The sequence below is a fragment of the Muscardinus avellanarius genome (assembly GCF_963383645.1).
Source record: "Muscardinus avellanarius genome assembly, chromosome: 11".
Classification (NCBI taxonomy): Eukaryota; Metazoa; Chordata; class Mammalia; order Rodentia; family Gliridae; genus Muscardinus; species Muscardinus avellanarius.
In genome coordinates, this window is record NC_137797.1 from 34,223,028 (window position 1) to 34,237,385 (window position 14,358).

The following is a 14,358-nucleotide window of genomic DNA, read 5'->3' on the forward strand; positions in this document are numbered from 1 at the left end:
TTTATTTATTTATTTATTTATTTATTTATTTATTTTTGTGGTACTGGGGATGGAACCTGGGGACATTCTCCCTCCTAGCTATACCCCCAACCCTAGTTTTTATTCTTTAATTTTTTTTTTTTTTTGAAACAGGGTCTCACTGAGTTGCAAAGATCCTCACCAAGTAGCTGAGGCTGTCTGCTAACCACAATCCTCTGGTGTCAGCCTCCCAAATGCTGGGATTACAAGCGTGCGCCACCATGCTCAGCACTCTTTTTTTTTTTTTTTTTTTTTGATACTGGGTATTACTGAGTTGCAAAGGGCCTCGCTAAGTGCTGAGGCTGTCTGCAAACTGCAGTCCTCCAGTCTCAGCCTCCTGAATGCTGGGATTACAAGCATGCGCCACCAGCCCAGCCCTGCCCTTGTATTTTTGTGGAGCAACATTTGTTAGGGGTGTTGTTGTTGTGTGTCTGTGTTCTTACCACATTATCTTTGTGCTCTAGATTAGCAAATAGTCAGCTGGATAAAGAAAAAGCAGAGCTACTCCATCAGATAGAAGCCCACAAGGAACAGAATGCAGCTGAAAGCACCACATCCGGTAATGTGTTTTATAAGACTTGGTTATCTCAAGTTTTAATTAGGGTTTGCCTTAATTTCTGATAATTGCCTACATATAAAGTGAAATTCTTGAAAGGAAGTTTTAGAGTTAGCATCTCTCCATGCTACAACATATTCACATTCAGTCCTTTGGATTGTTTACACTATTGCGTAGGGATTATATGTTTTGTTTCTCATGTTCCTTCCAGGTATTTTAGACTTAATCACAACACTAAAAAGTAAAAACTAGATATATTTCTGAATATAAGTAAAAACTAGATATGTTTCTGAATATAGGAACCAGAAGTTTTTAATCCCTCTGAAATTTTTATTTATTTCCCTTAATTTTTTTTTCTTGGTGCATTGTAGTCATTTTTTTTTTTTTTTTTTTTGATACTAGAGGTGGAACTCACTTTTTCTATCCGGGCTATACTACCAGACCTATTTTATACTTTATTTGGAAATGGTCTCACTAAGTTGCTGAGAGCCTCACTAAGCAGCTGAGGCTGGCTTCGAACCTGTGCAATCCTCCTGTCTCAGCCTCCCAAGCGCTGGGATTACGAGTGTGCGCCACCACGCCTGGCGTAGTCATTCATCTTAATGGGGTACAAGATGGTAGAGGTACACATGCACACATCACTCATTTAGCCCTTACCCAGTTCTCACCCTAACTCTTGTTAATTCTAAAACTACAAATACTCCATTATAATGTAAACTCAAAATCTATCCTACTCCTGTTCACAAAGTTATTACTAATCATTTCCCTATTTCTATATGCATTTGTGTGCATGTGTGTACACACACATACCATACATATTTGTATATATGTATGTACATATGCATATGTATACATGTACATAAATATATTTATACACACACACAAAATGTACAATTAATCCTCATTATTGGTAGATTCTGTACTTGCAGATTTACCCGTTGAATAAAACGTATCTGTAATTCTAAAACCAATATAGTGCTTTGGTAGATACACATGGTGAATAATTTGAATAATCTCACGTTCTCAGCTGAGATCCAAAAAAGTAGTGGTGTACATTCTTGTTTACTTTCATATAGAAACAACCAGAGGACGGGAGACAGTAGGGGACAGCACGGCATAGTACAGGAAGTTCTGTCTCTGGTGCAGTGGGTTTCAATACCAGCTCAGACACCCATTAGTGGGGCAGCCTCAACCATCATTTAATAATTGTGAACCTTGGGGTTTTTATTTTTTGTAAAATAAAACAATTCACCTAAATGAGTTATTTTAGGATTTAAGATTATAATTTCTGAGATGTGTGTGTGTGTGTGTGTATGTGTGTGTACATCCCTTAGGAATAGTGGTATGATACTGCTGGTGCCAATTTAATAGAGTATAACTGCTGTGAATGAGAAGAGATCTTAAAGTCATTTTGTTTTCCATATATATATATGGGGGGAGAGAGAGAGAGAGAGAGAGAGAGGGGCAGAGAGAGAATGGTATGCAGTTGAATTAATGTTGCTTATTGCCATTAGCAATTTATCGTGGACATCTTGAGTTTTATATATCTCATTCTTGTAATAATTTTATTGTCTCTTATTGCATGGATCTTCTGTTGAACCATATACCTTTTTATGAACACTTATTTTGATTCTGAGTTTCTGCTATTACAAGTCTATGATGAGCCTCTAAACCTAATGGTGCCATTATTTGATAGCTTGATAGAAGTGCCAGATTCTGCCCTTTAAATCTAGACAGTTCTTTTTTTTATTAGTACATTGTCATCATATATTTTAATGGTATACAAGGTGGTAGAGGCATACATGCACACATCACTCAGCCCTCCCTCAATTCCAACCCCATTCCCTCTTATGTTTGGCTTGATGATTTACTGTTTATGAATGTACATCATGTACATTAGGGAACGTCTCATGTCGCCTCTCCCATCCACCTCAGTTAGGTTACCTTATTTGCTCATCTATGGTTTTGACTATTTCATACAGCTTTTTAAATATCCTACCATGCAGTCCTGATATTACTTTGTAGTAAAACCATCACTAAGCACTTAGCATAGTGTCTAATTTTACAATGCTTTAAATCATTCTACTTCATTCTTATAACCTAAGTACTGCTGTCTTCATTTCACATGTGATAAAGATTTAAGTAGATTAATAAGCTGTCCCTAGGGTTTCAACAGCTAAAATGTTGCAAGATTAAAATCTACTTTTCTCAAACTCCAAAGCTCCTTACTAGTCCCTGCCCAGAACCACTATGCTATACTGCCTCTGGGTTCAAAAAATGCATATATTACTCTCTAGATCTGATAGCAGATTTGGGAAATTTCTGAGCCATCTTACTGCATATCTCTTCTGTGAAATAGATAAAAATAACTGTTCTAACACTTCTAAAGCTTCAAAATAAAACCAGAACTGTTTTGGAAATTCTGAGTTACTGTTAGTCCTTTTTTTTTTTTTTTTTTTTTTTTTTTTTGGTGGTACTGGGGTTCCTGGAAACCCTCTACCTCCGGGCTACACTCCCAGACCTATTTTATATTTTTTACTTGGACACAGGGTCTCTTAAGCCAGCGAGGCTGGCTTCAAACCAGCGTGATCTTCCTGTCTTCGCCTCCCAAGCCTGGGGATTACAAGTGTGCGCCACCAGGCCCGGCGCACTGTTAAGTCATTTAAGTAGCTGTTAGAAGATGGTCTACATGATACTTATGTCTTCCTGCATTGTTTCTAGTCTTTAATATACAGTTCACTGATTAAGAACTGACTTTTAAAATTCCTTAGAACCTTCTGCAAAAGTGAGGGAAGCTTTAAAAATTATGATTTTGCTGTCTTCCAAAGGAAAATGACTCCTGCTGACTTGAGTACTTTTTCTTCTTTATTTCCATTTGTTGCCAAGTTATTTTTAGGGAACTATTCCAGGGGTACCTTGTTTGTTGCCCATTATTTTCTCAAACTTTAACATTTATAATAAACAAGGGTGGCATTAAAACAAAAGGCCTATTTGCCCATTGATTCTTGTTATAAAGTTCACAGCTGTGTTTAAATTTTAACCTTTATGCTTTTTTTTTTTCTAACAAAGTATCAAGTTATCTTTGTCTCACTCCGGGCCTTGGATGCTTTGCACATCTTAGCTGCCTAAGTATTGACAGATGTGGCATAGCTAGCACTGTGCTGGGTAGGCGCATTTGACCAGCTTACAGATTCAGCCACTTGCCTCTTCCTCCACTATACTTTATAACAGATTTTACTGGTTATAGGATCACCCTAAAAGTTAAGAATTGCTTTTATGCAAAAAGTTAGACTTAATCTACACTTCTAATATCTAGCAGCTATGTTTTCTCATTTTACTTGCTATAGAATGAAAATATCTGACAGAATTTTTTAAATAGTACTCCCAGCCTGAAAAAATGTTTCAGCCATAAAAGGCCATATTTTCAAGGTTTTGGTGCATAAGTCTTCTGCTTATTCTCCCAAGCAAATGCTTTATTTTGAACTTACTGCATGAGAAATCTAACTTTTATGAATTTTTTGGCAGACATTGATCAGCTAAAGGAAATGGTAAAAGATCTAGAGAAACAACTCGAAATATCAGATCTGGAAAAGCAGCATTTGAAGGTAATTAGATATTTCTTTATTCTTAAATTTAGTATTACAAATATGTGAAAACACCTATGGAGAACAATTTCTATGAACACTACCATCTTTATATATTGTAAAAATTCCAAGAATTATTTTATACTTAATATTTCATGTTAGTATTACAAAGTTTATACTTTTTAAGTTAAATTTTTATTAAGCAATAATAAAAACTTCAAACAATAAGAAAGGATTAGAAAGTAAGTTTATTTTTTAGTTGTAACAAATATAGCACTTTATAGGTTTTTAAATACTATTTTAGTCTTGGGTTGTATTGGGAATAGTCTTTAGGTTTCTTTTAAAATTCCTTTCAGGAATTGTTCCTTAAGATTATAGTTCCCTTAAAAAATTTTCTATTCTTTACCTAAAAAGCTGTAAATAGAACAAAAAGGCCTTAATATGAGAATTAGCTGATGACCACTAGTTATTCTAAATAGTCATTACAGCTCAAATTCTGTTTACCTAATGCTTCTTAGCCAAGCAAATATCCCAGGGTTTACTTGATCATAAATATGTATATATATAAAGAATATCCATTATTCATTAAAAAGTATTTGTAAAGAAAATATAAATGAAGCCTTAACCAAAAAATCTTAACCAGAATAAATTTCATGTTGTGAATAGCAAAGTTCCTTTTGATGCTTCATTAAGAATATTTGATGTGCTTTTTGAAAAAGATTAAATACCAACATTATCTCTAAGAGGTAATAAACTTTAGTCAAAGACTAGAACATAATTTATGGAATAGATAACTTGATTTAGCAGTTAGCAAGTTATTTATACTATACAATAAAATCTTTGACAAAATCTTAGTAAAATACTTGTCTTTATAAGTGTATTCAACTATTCAAGTTATTTTGGCTTTCATGTTTGTAATTAAATCTCTTATGTTTCCTATGTGCAGCTTTTAACATTAATATGTTTCTATTATTAGGAGGAAATAAAAAGGCTGAAAAAAGAACTGGAAAATTTTGACCCTTCATTTTTTGAAGAAATTGAAGATCTGAAGTATAATTATAAAGAAGAAGTAAAAAAAAATATTCTATTGGAAGAAAAGTTAAAAAAACTTTCTGAACAATTTGGAATTGAGTTAAGTAGCCCTGTTGCTGTTTCTGAACAGTCTGAGGATGAAGAAGAAAGTCCTGTTAATTTCCCCATTTATTAAGTGTGACATAAACTAGTTTTATACAGCTGCTTATTAACTTTTTAAGTTTTACCTTATATAAATCAAGCAAGTATCTGAACTAAGATACACTGTAAAATACTTTGTCCTTTTACATACATTGGGAGTTTTAGTAAATAAAATTATATAAAATTTTTACTTATTAGAAAAATATATTTTCGAGGATTTAGAGTAAGTTATGAACATGAAATAGCAAATAAGCCATGGTGAATTTCTCTACATTCAAGTCTTATATTTTTTAAAAAGAATAAGTAAACTTTTAACAATTTTAACACTTAAAATTGGACTTTTATATGTATGCTTATTTACTTATGTGGTAAGATTTTCAAATCTTAACTGTGATGTATAGTACATTTGAAATTAAGAGATTTAGCCATATATTTTGTTAACAATGTCTAGCAAAATTAAATTGATCTTAAAGTATTTAATTTTGAAAGTAAATGATAAAAAGTTGTTGGCTTAATTGTCTATATCACTCAGTTACAGTGGACGGAATCCAGCATTTGTACAAAAATGGGAGCTTACTGTTCATTATATTTTTATGTTCAGAGGTTAAAGTTAATGTGTTGATGTTAAAATAAAATTTTGAAGATATTTTCAGCTGGAGAATTCATTGCTTCAAATGATAGAATATATATTGATATGTGTTACACAACAGACAATAGGAACCTTCAGTTTTTTTTATCTTTTCAATATGGCAGAATACTCAAGATTTGAATATAAGTTAATTGTAACTGAATTTCCACTTTATGCATCAAATATTATGTCTTTGAGCCTGGCAAACTTCTGATTATCTATTTTTGAAAAACGATTAAACAAACATTTAGTATCAAAGGCATGGTCATATTTGTTCAGGTTCATGTTGATAATAACTGGTTTTGAATTCATGTAAGTATCTGGAATGGGCCAGGATAAACCAAGATGATGGCGGTGGACCTGTAAAGAGAAAAAAAATAATATTCACTTTATAGATACTTTTATTTACTTATTTATTTTAGGTGCCTACTATTCTTCCAAGCACTGTGTAAGATTCCACTTTATGTTGCCCTGGGTTTTTCCACAGGTATTTTTTTTCCTCACATATTTACTTATTATCTATCTTTCCCATTTGAACGTGAGCTCCAGTGAAGGCAAAGACATTGCTTTGCTATTTCTAGCACTTGGAAACAAGACAAGAACACAATCGGGACCTCCATAAAAATGTAATGAATAATAGAGTCTGTGAGTGAATATAGAAGCTAGTTATCTAGAAAACGTGCATGTGGAAGCATTGTTAGTACTAAAAGGACTATTAGGTGACAGAATGCTGATTTTTCCTAATTGCATTCCATGAATGTGGTTAGAACATGCAGTTGTGTGGAGATGAAACCAGTAAGACTTAAGTTCTTGACTATTACATATTTCAGGTACTTGTGAAAAATCGTAGACAAGTATAGGAGACAGACAGAAAGCCCAAAAAGTGTAAGGTAGTTCATTTTCTGTATATCAACTATTACCTTGGCACTCTTCAAGTAAGTTTGGGAGACACTGAGTTAATCAGGTATAGGGTATTTTAGAGAGTTGTATAACATGACTTTACTAAGGGATGATATAGTATCACTTTAATTCTGAAGCACATCTGGTATAACCAATGGCCTATGGAAGACACACTTTGTAAAACACCATTTTTAGCATATAAAGAATAATAGCATGTAAAATAATAGAATTAGATTCCTTTAGTGAAAATTAAATTGCTGCAATTTGGACAGAGGATTTTAGTGCCATTTCTTTGTTGGAGGAACACAAAATAACAGTCTGACACAAACTATGTTTACTTTTACCTTAATTAAACAGCCATCATTGCAGTGCCATACGATTCCTTCAATTTTACCCTCTCTGCAGCCTTCAAACCAGGACAGTAGGTCATTGTGTTTCAATTTAGGCATATTACTTATTTGAAATGCTCCATGTGGTATAAGAAGATGTAATGGATGCTTCTTGTCTCCTAACCCTAAAAGGTAAAATTTGCCATTAGCCGTAGCCATTTATAGTAACTTTTCAGAAATAAAAAAATTTTCTTCTCCAAATTTAAAAACAAAGTCTTTAAAAACACTTTGGAATAAAGTTTAATTGGTTTTCCTTTAAAATCCAAGTTAATTCAATCCTGCTCTCACTCAAATTGGCATCTTATTCCAGTAAGTCTAAATTCTACCTTTGTGTTCTCTATACCAGGGGACAGCAAACTATGACCTGAAAGCCAAGTGTAGCTAAACATTTGATTTTGTAAATGGTTTCAAGAGAATACAGCCACACTCATTCAGTAGTGTCTATATCTCATTTCAGAGATTTGTTTCATAAAGCTTAAAATATCTACTATTTGGCATTTTACAGAAAGTCTGCCAGCCTCTCTGTTCTACACCATTAGTCACATTCAAACTGCCAGTCAGTGTTTGCAAACAACCACACCATATACCTTAGCTGTTTACCTGACAATCTATTTTAATCTCTAAATCAGACTTGCCATTATGGCTTCAGTATCCTTAAGTCTTTATTCTTTTTACCAAGCAATATACATGATATGGCCCTCAATGTACTCAATTTTTCATGGTTCTGATGCATGATATGGTATCATTGCCTTTCTTTCTTTGCTTAACCCTTGCCTATTTTCACCAATGCGGAAACAACCACAGAGCCTTGAAAAGTGCATCCTCAATCACCTCATCTAAATTTTAAAACCAATAAAAAGTTGTTCATATATATCTACTTTTCAGTCACAGACGTGTTATATCATCACAGGAAAGAAGGATAGGATAAAATCAGCTTTTCTGATTAATGCATCATAATCACTAGTCATAAATATTTCCATGAATGTTAAATTAACAGAAATAGCTATAAACCTTAGAAAACTAACGACTTTGTTACAAAGTCATTTCTTTAAGAATGTGTTTTTTAAGGTGACTTTGGGAAGTTCTCTTTATAAAAGGCCATCTACTATTACTGAAGAAGAAAAAGACTTCACTCACCATATGGATTTCCATTGATATTTGTTCCTATAAGCTCCAGTGTTTGTTCTGAGAGATCAGACAGTGGCACTGCACTTATTTCCAAAAGTCCAGGATCATCAGGATGATGCTTTAGTACCAGAGCAATTTCAAACTCATAATTAACTACAGAGGAATGCCAGCAATATTGTTTGTTGTTTTTCTCTACTGGTACCCAACCTATTGTAAAAAAAAAAAATGTATTTTTTATTGCATTGGTTTTCTTTGGATTGGAAACACAGTTAATATTTCTGTTGTAAACTTTTCATACTTTTTTGGATATTATATCATATGAAAACTGTTTTTTAAAGTCATAAAGAAGCTGGGTGTGGTGGCACTCACTTGTAATCCTAGTACTTGGGAGGTTGAGATAGAAGGATTGGGCCAGTTCAGAGATGGCCTTAGCTACTTAGTGGGGCTCTCAGCACCTTAGTGAGATCCTGTTTCCAAATAAAAATTTAAAAAAATGTTTGGAGGTAGAAGGCCCCTGGGTTCCATCCCTAGTAAAACACACACACACACACACACACACACACACACACACACACAGAAGGCCCCTGGGTTCCATCCCTAGTAAAACACACACACACACACACACACACACACACACACACACACACACACACGCACACACACACAGAAGGCCCCTAGGTTCCATCCCTAGTAAAACACACACACACACACCATGAAGAGATACGCTCTCAGTCTCCTCCCAACGTTTTGAAACAGTGTCTTGCTAATTTGTTGAAGTTGGCCTTCAACCTGAATTCCTCCTGTTGCAGCATCTCATATACTGGGGTCACAGGTTTGTATCACTATACCTGGCAAAGGGTTCATTTTTATTCTGTTGAAGAATTTGCCTACTTCATTATTCCACTACAGAGCACCCATATTCTCTTTCTAGGAAATTCATCTCGATTCAGTAAGAACTGAGCACCAATTAAAGACATAGTGTTAAAACTTTTAAAATATATCATTTTCTATCTTCCCTTCAGTTCAGAGGTTAAATTGTTTTTAATATATACTGAACAATGTATTGATTTGATATTTACTGAACAGTGTTGCTGTTCCCTTTCTTGGTCTTATTGCCAGGATAAGCCCTATCATTTTGGAGAATTCATGGCAAAAAAAAAAAAAAAAAAAGATAAAGTAGGACATGTCTGCCATTGTCACCATATGTTTGCTTTTATTACTATGATTTCTTTGCTAGTCTGCTAGCCTCCAGTGAAACCCACCTGCTTTTATCATAGTTCTATACCCTTGCTCTATTATCATCTTCAGAGTAAACTTAAAACTCCTTTACACGGAATACCAGACCCTTTAAAATCTGAGCCCATGCCACACCTTCAGCCTCAACTTCTATTACTGTCACACTACAGCTAATAAAATGTCTATCTTAGAAAAATTTCTAAGCCTGAGAAGACAATCTGGATGTAAATATAAAATTTTTATAAAAATAGTTAAATTTTATATAAATTTGATTCAGAAATTTTGTTCTACATATACAAATAAAATGAAGAACCATATTAAAATTTAAGTTCTACAATTTTTGACTAATAAACATGAAATATTTGAAGAGTTTCATGATACCAGGAATGTGTCCATTTTCATCAGGCACTGGATTTCCATTTAACTGTTCTACTTCCTTCGCTGGTATCCAGCATTCTGGAACAGGTTTGAAATCCTCCTCAACATTCCAAAGAAATTCTAAAAAGAGTAAATAATCTATACTGTGGTGATACTTAAAGTACTAAATAGATTCAGAGTAGAAATATAAGTATTTCCATTTTTACTATAATGTGACTAATCAATGTTAGGGTGCTAACATTTAAATTTTTCAATTTTAAGCACACCATTATTTGTACATAGTGTACAAAAGTCTATTAAGTTAGCCAATATTCCATCATTTGTTAAGTTTATGATGACTTTTTAATGTACCATAATTTAAATGTAAACAATACACTTGAATGAATGTATAAATATATAAGTATATCTACTAAGTATACAGAACTACTACATATAATATTGGCATCTTAATGTAATAATTAAAAATACTTATTTTTTGAGATTTGTACCTTTGTAAAATAAAATATATCTCATAGTAATATATATCTTAATAAAGTAGACTCATACTATAATGAATTATAGAAATATTTAAACTCAGAATACTTTTAAATAAAAAATACTCAATTATCTTTTATCCCCAAATTACTTAAATTATTCTCAAGGGAAACAATGTATAGAAATATATCAAGAAGTCAAATAATAATAAATGCTATGGGGGATATGGGGAAATAGAAACTCTTCTACATTGTTGATGGAGCTGCAAATTAATATAGCTGCTATGGAGATTCCTCAGAAAACTGGGAATAGATCCACTGTATGACCCAGCTATACACCCCTGGGTATCTTTCCAAAAGGGGTATCAGAATATTACAGTAATATATGTATATCTGTATTTACAGCAGCACAATTCTCAATAGCCAAATTATGGAACCAATTTAGCTGTTCATCAACAGATGAATGGATTACATACTTAAGGGATATACACACAAATGGAATGCTACTCAGCAGTAAAGAAGAAAAAAATGATGTCATTTTCAGGAAAATGGTTGGACCTGAAGAACATTATGGGAGGTCATATGCAGAAGCTAAGGATTAACTGGGATACAAGAGGGATTTCAGATAATAGAGGAGAAACTCCACTGGAGCCAGGGAGGTAGTCTAGGGAAAGGAGTCAGGAAGGGGGGAAGAGAATTTATGAAGGAAACACTTTCACAGACATTATGTACATATGTGAGAATACTATGTCAACTTTAATATCTTCTAAAGGGAAGTAGGAAAAGTCCAGCAAGTACTGTGTGAATGTATTTTACCATCACTATGAACTACATTATGCTATAATGTACCAATAAAAGTATTTAAAAATAAATTATGTAAAAGCTATAAAAATACCACAGCAACATATAAACCACAAATTTCAGCTATTTAAATCTGAAAAGTTTAAAGAAAAAAACCTACTAACCTTTCGAGTTTTCTTTAGAATGTAGAAAATTTTTAAATCTTTTGTCAGCTTGTTTGTTGGGTTTTCTATCTAGTCGAGCCCAAAGATATGGCTGATCTAAAAAAGTAATAACAGGAAAAGTGTAAGAAGCAAACTTTATTTTGAAAGACACTGCAAAGTAGAATTGTTCAATAAATAGTAAGGTCATCTCTAAGAGGAATACTCCTACAAGACTAAGGGAAATAAGCAGTTCAAGATACACACCATCCAGCGGTACCCAGTGTTATGAAAGACTTCTCTGTCTAAAGCATGATGGGGATGAGGTAATGATTCTTTTATAAGGACATTCCATAGTCATATTAGTAGGTAGGAACTGTGAGAAACTAAAGATGCCTTTACTCAAAATGGAAACCTAATCAGGTCATTGTATTCACACCTCCCCTGAACATTACACTGATGTGTTAATTCTTGCAGATCTGGAATTAGGTTGACCTACTTTGAATGGCATGGATCCCCTAGTCAAGGCATTAAACATTCTGATTAATGGTGTTGCTGTGTAATCATGAGTTTGAGTTGTTTCTGGGCACTGTGCCAGCACTATTTACTGGTAAAAGCGAATTTGATGAATTGCACCAGGTCTTGGTGAGACTCCTTAAGGGCCCTGCTGTGAAGACTGGGTACTTAGAAGTTGCCTAAACTTGTAAAAGCTGAGATTCTATTTTGGATCTCTGGTTTCAAAGTGCTGCCTGCATGCACAAGTAGTTCTAAACTGATCTGAGAAGTGTCCTGTCAGGGATTTTAAAGCAGGAGAAAGTATAACAGCTTTCACCTGGCCTCTCCAGACTCCTTGCTATCTCACTGATAGCCCTTGGTTCTGATTCAGACCTTTATTTTTAATACTCTTGTCATGTGTCCTTTACCAGTAATAAAATACGGATTTGTATACACTGTCATCTTGAGTCCTATGTGCCTTCTTTAGCAGTTGAACACTAACCTGTTTAACTGCTATCATGAATAATCACACAGGATAAAGTTTCTTAATATAAGAACATGAAAAATATCTTACAATTTCCTCAAATATAGATTTATAAAAATTATTATACTTTGATTTAGATAGGTTGTATTACTGGCTATCCAGATAAATATAAAGAATTATATTAAAATTCTACTGTCATTTCTATTTGAATTGCTCTTCTCTTTACCCAGAGTGCATTACATTTATATCCATTAGAATGCTTCTATAAAAATTTAAAAAAGCAAGTGCTGGTGAAGATATTTTTGGACAAACTGGAACCTTCATGAAATACTGGTGGGACTATAAAATGATACAGCCGCTACAGAACATGTATAGTGGCTTCTTAAAAAAATGATAATTACCACAGTAATTTTGCTTCTCAAGTAATTTTGCTTCTGTGTACATACCCCCAAACTGGAAGCAGGGTCTCAAATAATATGTTTGCCTCTTTTATGGTAGCAATATTCACAATAGCCAAAAGGTTATTCACAATGTCCCATCAGTGTTTTGAATGGATAAATAAAATATCCTACATGCAATGACACATGCTAGCCTGGATAGAGACTAAGGACATCACACTAAGGGAAATAAGACAGTCACAAACAGAAAAATACTACTGATACCATTTACATGAAGTACCTAAGAGTAGTCAAAATTAAAGACAGCAGAATGCTGATTACAAGGGGCTAAAGGAAGGAGGAATGGGATGGTCCCCCATGGGTTCAGAGCTTCCATTTTGCAAGATGAAGAGTCCTGGAAATGGCTGCTGGTGTTAGTGTCACAACAATATAAATGTACTTAACATCACTGAACTGTATACCAACTTAAAAATGGCTAATATGGTAAATTTTGTTAAGTATATTTTGCCAGTTAATTTTTTTTTTTCCTTTGGTGGTACTGGGGTTCCTGGAAACCCTTCTACCTCCAGGCTATACTCCCAGACCTACTTTATACTTTTTTTTTCATTTGGAAACAGGGCTCTTAAGCCAGCACAGCTGGCTTCAAACCTGCGCGATCCTCCAGTCTCTGCCTCCCAAGCGCGGGGATTACAAGCGTGCATCAACGCCTGATGTGCCAGTTAAAAAAATTTTTAATGCATTTTCAGAAGAGAGTTCCTGATACAAAAAAGTGTCAAAATGCTCATTTAACTGTTTCATTTCTGTAATGAGAATTTCATCATCCAAAATAATTCACAAAGAATATTTCATTTTTCAATTTATCTTTTTTTCTTAACATAGGTGAAAATTTCTTTGAACATCTATGTCTTTTAAGGTACAGTGATGAAATTAGAGACACTGCAAATAGTAATAAAACCAATGAAAAGAGCATTTGGATCATACAATGAGAAAAGGCTTTATTTTTATTTATTAATGTGTGTGTGTGTGTGTGTGTGTGTGTGTGTGTGTGTGTGTGTGTGTGTGTCTGGGGATGGAACCCAGGGGCATTCGACCTCCAAGCCACACTCCCTGCCCTATTTTAGTTACAGAGGGCCTCACTAAGTAGCTGAGGCTGTCTGCGAAGTGCGATCCTCCTGTCTCAGCCTCCCGAAATGCTGGGACTACAATTGTGTACCACCACGCCAAGCTGAGAAAAAGCTTTAGTATCTGACAAAACTAGGTTCCATTAACAGTATCGCAGTATAGTCATTCATTAGTCACATGTTCTTGGATAAACTTAAGACAGCTGAGCGTTTCCTGATCTGTGATATGGAGAGTCTCATTGTGGAAATAAGAGACAATATGTAGAAAATATTTATTGTACTGTCTGTGTCTTAATAGGTATTAAGTAAATGTTACCTCTCTTTCCTCTGGAGAAAAGCCCAATGATGCAATAAATAACAACTATGACATTTTTATTTTGCTACCACACTTACGTTTCCAAGAGCAAATGCCCCATTTCAGATTTATATAGTTTTAAAATGATTAAGGAAAATAAA

The 14,358-nt window shown here is 34.0% G+C and overlaps 2 protein-coding genes across 3 annotated transcripts in view; one reads left to right on the top strand and one right to left on the bottom strand.

Moving 5' to 3' along the window:
• The window catches only part of CEP290 (centrosomal protein 290), a gene marked incomplete at both ends in the record, with an annotated part of 100,544 nt that extends 95,179 nt beyond the window's left edge, over positions 1-5,365 (top strand). For both annotated transcript variants that reach the window (XM_080706162.1, XM_080706163.1), the window contains 3 exons: positions 483-577; positions 4,100-4,179; positions 5,135-5,365. In XM_080706162.1, the coding sequence (XP_080562288.1) occupies positions 483-577; positions 4,100-4,179; positions 5,135-5,365 (406 nt within the window). The remainder of the gene's footprint in view (positions 1-482; positions 578-4,099; positions 4,180-5,134) is intronic.
• Positions 5,366-6,130: 765 nt separating this feature from the next.
• The window catches only part of RLIG1 (RNA 5'-phosphate and 3'-OH ligase 1), a gene marked incomplete at both ends in the record, with an annotated part of 14,524 nt that continues 6,296 nt past the window's right edge, over positions 6,131-14,358 (bottom strand). The window contains 5 exons of the mRNA XM_080704823.1: positions 6,131-6,319; positions 7,204-7,373; positions 8,386-8,583; positions 9,994-10,110; positions 11,429-11,524. Of these exons, the coding sequence (XP_080560949.1) occupies positions 6,131-6,319; positions 7,204-7,373; positions 8,386-8,583; positions 9,994-10,110; positions 11,429-11,524 (770 nt within the window). The remainder of the gene's footprint in view (positions 6,320-7,203; positions 7,374-8,385; positions 8,584-9,993; positions 10,111-11,428; positions 11,525-14,358) is intronic.